This window comes from Plasmopara halstedii, assembly GCF_900000015.1.
Source record: "Plasmopara halstedii genome assembly, contig: Scaffold_614, whole genome shotgun sequence".
Lineage (NCBI taxonomy): Eukaryota > Oomycota > Peronosporomycetes > Peronosporales > Peronosporaceae > Plasmopara > Plasmopara halstedii.
Window position 1 is genome coordinate 2,369,791 of NW_020187532.1, and position 2,674 is coordinate 2,372,464.

A 2,674-nucleotide genomic window follows, 5' to 3' on the forward strand; every position below is an offset into this window, starting at 1 on the left:
TTTTTGATTCTGATTCCGGTTCTGGTTCAGGATGCTTTAAGAGACGTACCACGTCACTGCGCACCTTCGTGGCTTTTTGACATATAGTATCGATCCATTCCACAATCCCCGCCGTGCCCGGTTCCGGGCGCGGTGGGAACTCGCCTGCATCGGGCAGCACTTTTGTGATAAAGTCAAAGTTTTGCTTCATCATTTGCAGACTTGGGTTCTTCTTTCTGGAATCGCCGCATAGCGCCAAATTGTCTCTGATGTTCCAAAAATAGGTCTGTTCGACGGGCACGTCGCGGGGACTAGTCAAATCGGCTGGGAACGAAACCGAAACTGCTGTAGATACTGCTTCTTCTTGATTTGGTTGTGTGGATGTGTCCGGGGGACTCAAATCCCGTTGCGGAATTAGTAGCAGCACCGCCTTCAGAAGTTGCGGGTTCATCTCTTTCGATTTCGTGCGAATTGCCGTATCTGGGATGCCTCCCCGATCGTCATTGTTTAGACGGTCAAGCAGGGAATGTAATTGCACAATGCTCATGACTCTATCAGTAGTTTTCACAAAGCCCGGGACTTAGACATCAACAACCATCATCCTTGGGCTGTGATCGTTACCCCTCTCAAAAATAGTGACTCCTATTTGAGGTAAGTCTCATTGACTCTGACCCCAATGACGTACAACAAAACCCAGTTTGTTCCAACTTAGTCATCCTGCGCCTAGTGGAACGTTCCCCGTAAGGGGTTCGTCGGCCATACTTGCATAAGAACCGGATCTTTGCACTTTTTATCCGAAAGCAAGGGGGAACGAAAGGCGCAGATGTTTTGTATCTCCACCAATAAAGAAATTGCGAATACCGCGGTGCAGCAGCATATAAGATCTCTCTATTCCACCTAATCTTGGCTGATGCCTATCACCCTAAGCGCATCATAAAGCTTCCACTTTAGTACCCCCACCCAGCACGCGACGCGGGAGCTGTATTTGATGCAACACCAATCTCTTTCTTGAAAGTGGTGGGCTGAATAAGAAAAGGCTTGGTGCAAGACAAACCCGTGGATGGTAATATTGACAGCTTCTCAAAGAAGGTCTAAGGTCATTACGATGATAAACGCTCGTGGCTTTTGGGAATATCCGACCACCCCCGTCTCCACTGAAGGACGAGCAGGGACCCGACGCACCCGATGAGGCGCTACGAGCACTCATGACATATTCTATAAATCTTGCTGTGTCTGGCACATATACGTCAAGAAGGAATGGCGCAATAGTGCCCGTTTCCACGCGCTACCTACTAGCCTGGCAGATTTCACGACCATTCCATCTCCGCCGTTCACAGCGCGACATGCTAGCCGTCCCGGCTCTCAAAGGGCTACTCGCATAATTACCGTGGATCCGCGGTGCGCGTCGATTCTTTTTCGAACAGTGCAAATTTAGGGTGCTCGTGGAGGTATCTCACCGCGAGATCCTTCGGGTTAGCAATTACCGCATCGGTCTCTTTGGTCGCAACTTCCGCGATCTCGTCGGTATTTATCATAGAAAAAAGCGTAGTCAGCTGGTCTAGATATCCTGGAGACGGGTAGGAATGTCCTGTTCTACCCTCTAAAAAACATTTCTCTTACGACTGGACCGTAAGATAGGCTGCTGGTACTTTCAAATGCAACGCAGCTACCGTGCATTTTACACAGAGGAAGCTTCGACTCCAACAGTCCGCTTTAGCTAGCTTACAGAAGCGTAATGCCCAATTCTCCAGCTTTCCTAAATCAGAGCCAAATACATTCAAATATACACCTCTAAGCTATATCTATTGTACGTAACATTATTCTAATAATAAAATGACTTATATAACCCGATTCATTTGAAACACGAAATATGCCAATTCCACTGACACCCCTGCCTCCGGTCACAGAAGAGATCAACGCGAACACCGACATCGCTGATATAGGTCGAGGCAAGTCTACATTAGCTCAAGATAGAGCCGTGGTCACAATGTTCCTGATCTTTTGTTCTGAATCCGATGGCTTCAAAGCGATTACTGATCTGAGCGATTTGTCTGACCAAGACGACAAGACGCTGAAGATAATATTCGGGACGTTTGCAACACATAAGCTGCTGAAATTCAAGAAATCTGGTTCTCCTTTGCTGCAAACGGCAATGAACTACCTCAGCTGTTTAAAGGGTATTTTTGTCAGAATATGCAAGACCGACATATTTAATGACCTGCATTGGTACCAGGTGAAAGTGCGTCAAAACACGACTACAAAATACGTGGCATATGCCCAGAAAGAAGGTATTACGTTACAAAACACAGCGGACGATATCACTGACAAGATGTTGCGTCTGCTCTGTGAGCAAATGCTGGATTCCAGTTCCTGGATCGGAATGGAAAACCGAGCTCTGCTAATTGTTCTTTGGCATCTACTTGGCCAAATCAATGAGGTGGCACAGCTGAGATCGGTGAGGCTGAAATTTGATCCGCTAAGTGGCGCGGTGATGGTGAAACTGCTGCCACCAAAGGCAACAAAACCGGCTGCGAAAGCCTTAAAGCATTATTTGGGCATCGTGAACGTTATCAGCATTGCGTGTTGCATGCATTGGCTAGCATGATGCTGACTGCGCAACGACAATTACCTGTTTTTGCGCGTCCCCAAGGATCAACAGATTGCCCAATATGTGAATCAGATGCTCAAAGTTCAT

The 2,674-nt window shown here is 47.3% G+C and overlaps 1 protein-coding gene across 1 annotated transcript; it reads left to right on the forward strand.

Annotated features, from left to right (window-relative positions):
• Window positions 1–1,849: 1,849 nt before the first annotated feature.
• Window positions 1,850–2,304, forward strand: PHALS_12462 (uncharacterized protein; the record flags this gene model as incomplete). The annotated part of the gene is made up of 2 exons (XM_024728015.1): window positions 1,850–2,156; window positions 2,213–2,304. 2 exons carry the CDS (start codon window positions 1,850–1,852, stop codon window positions 2,302–2,304), a joined length of 399 nt encoding a protein of 132 aa, XP_024578534.1.
• Between the last annotated feature and the right edge of the window lie 370 nt (window positions 2,305–2,674).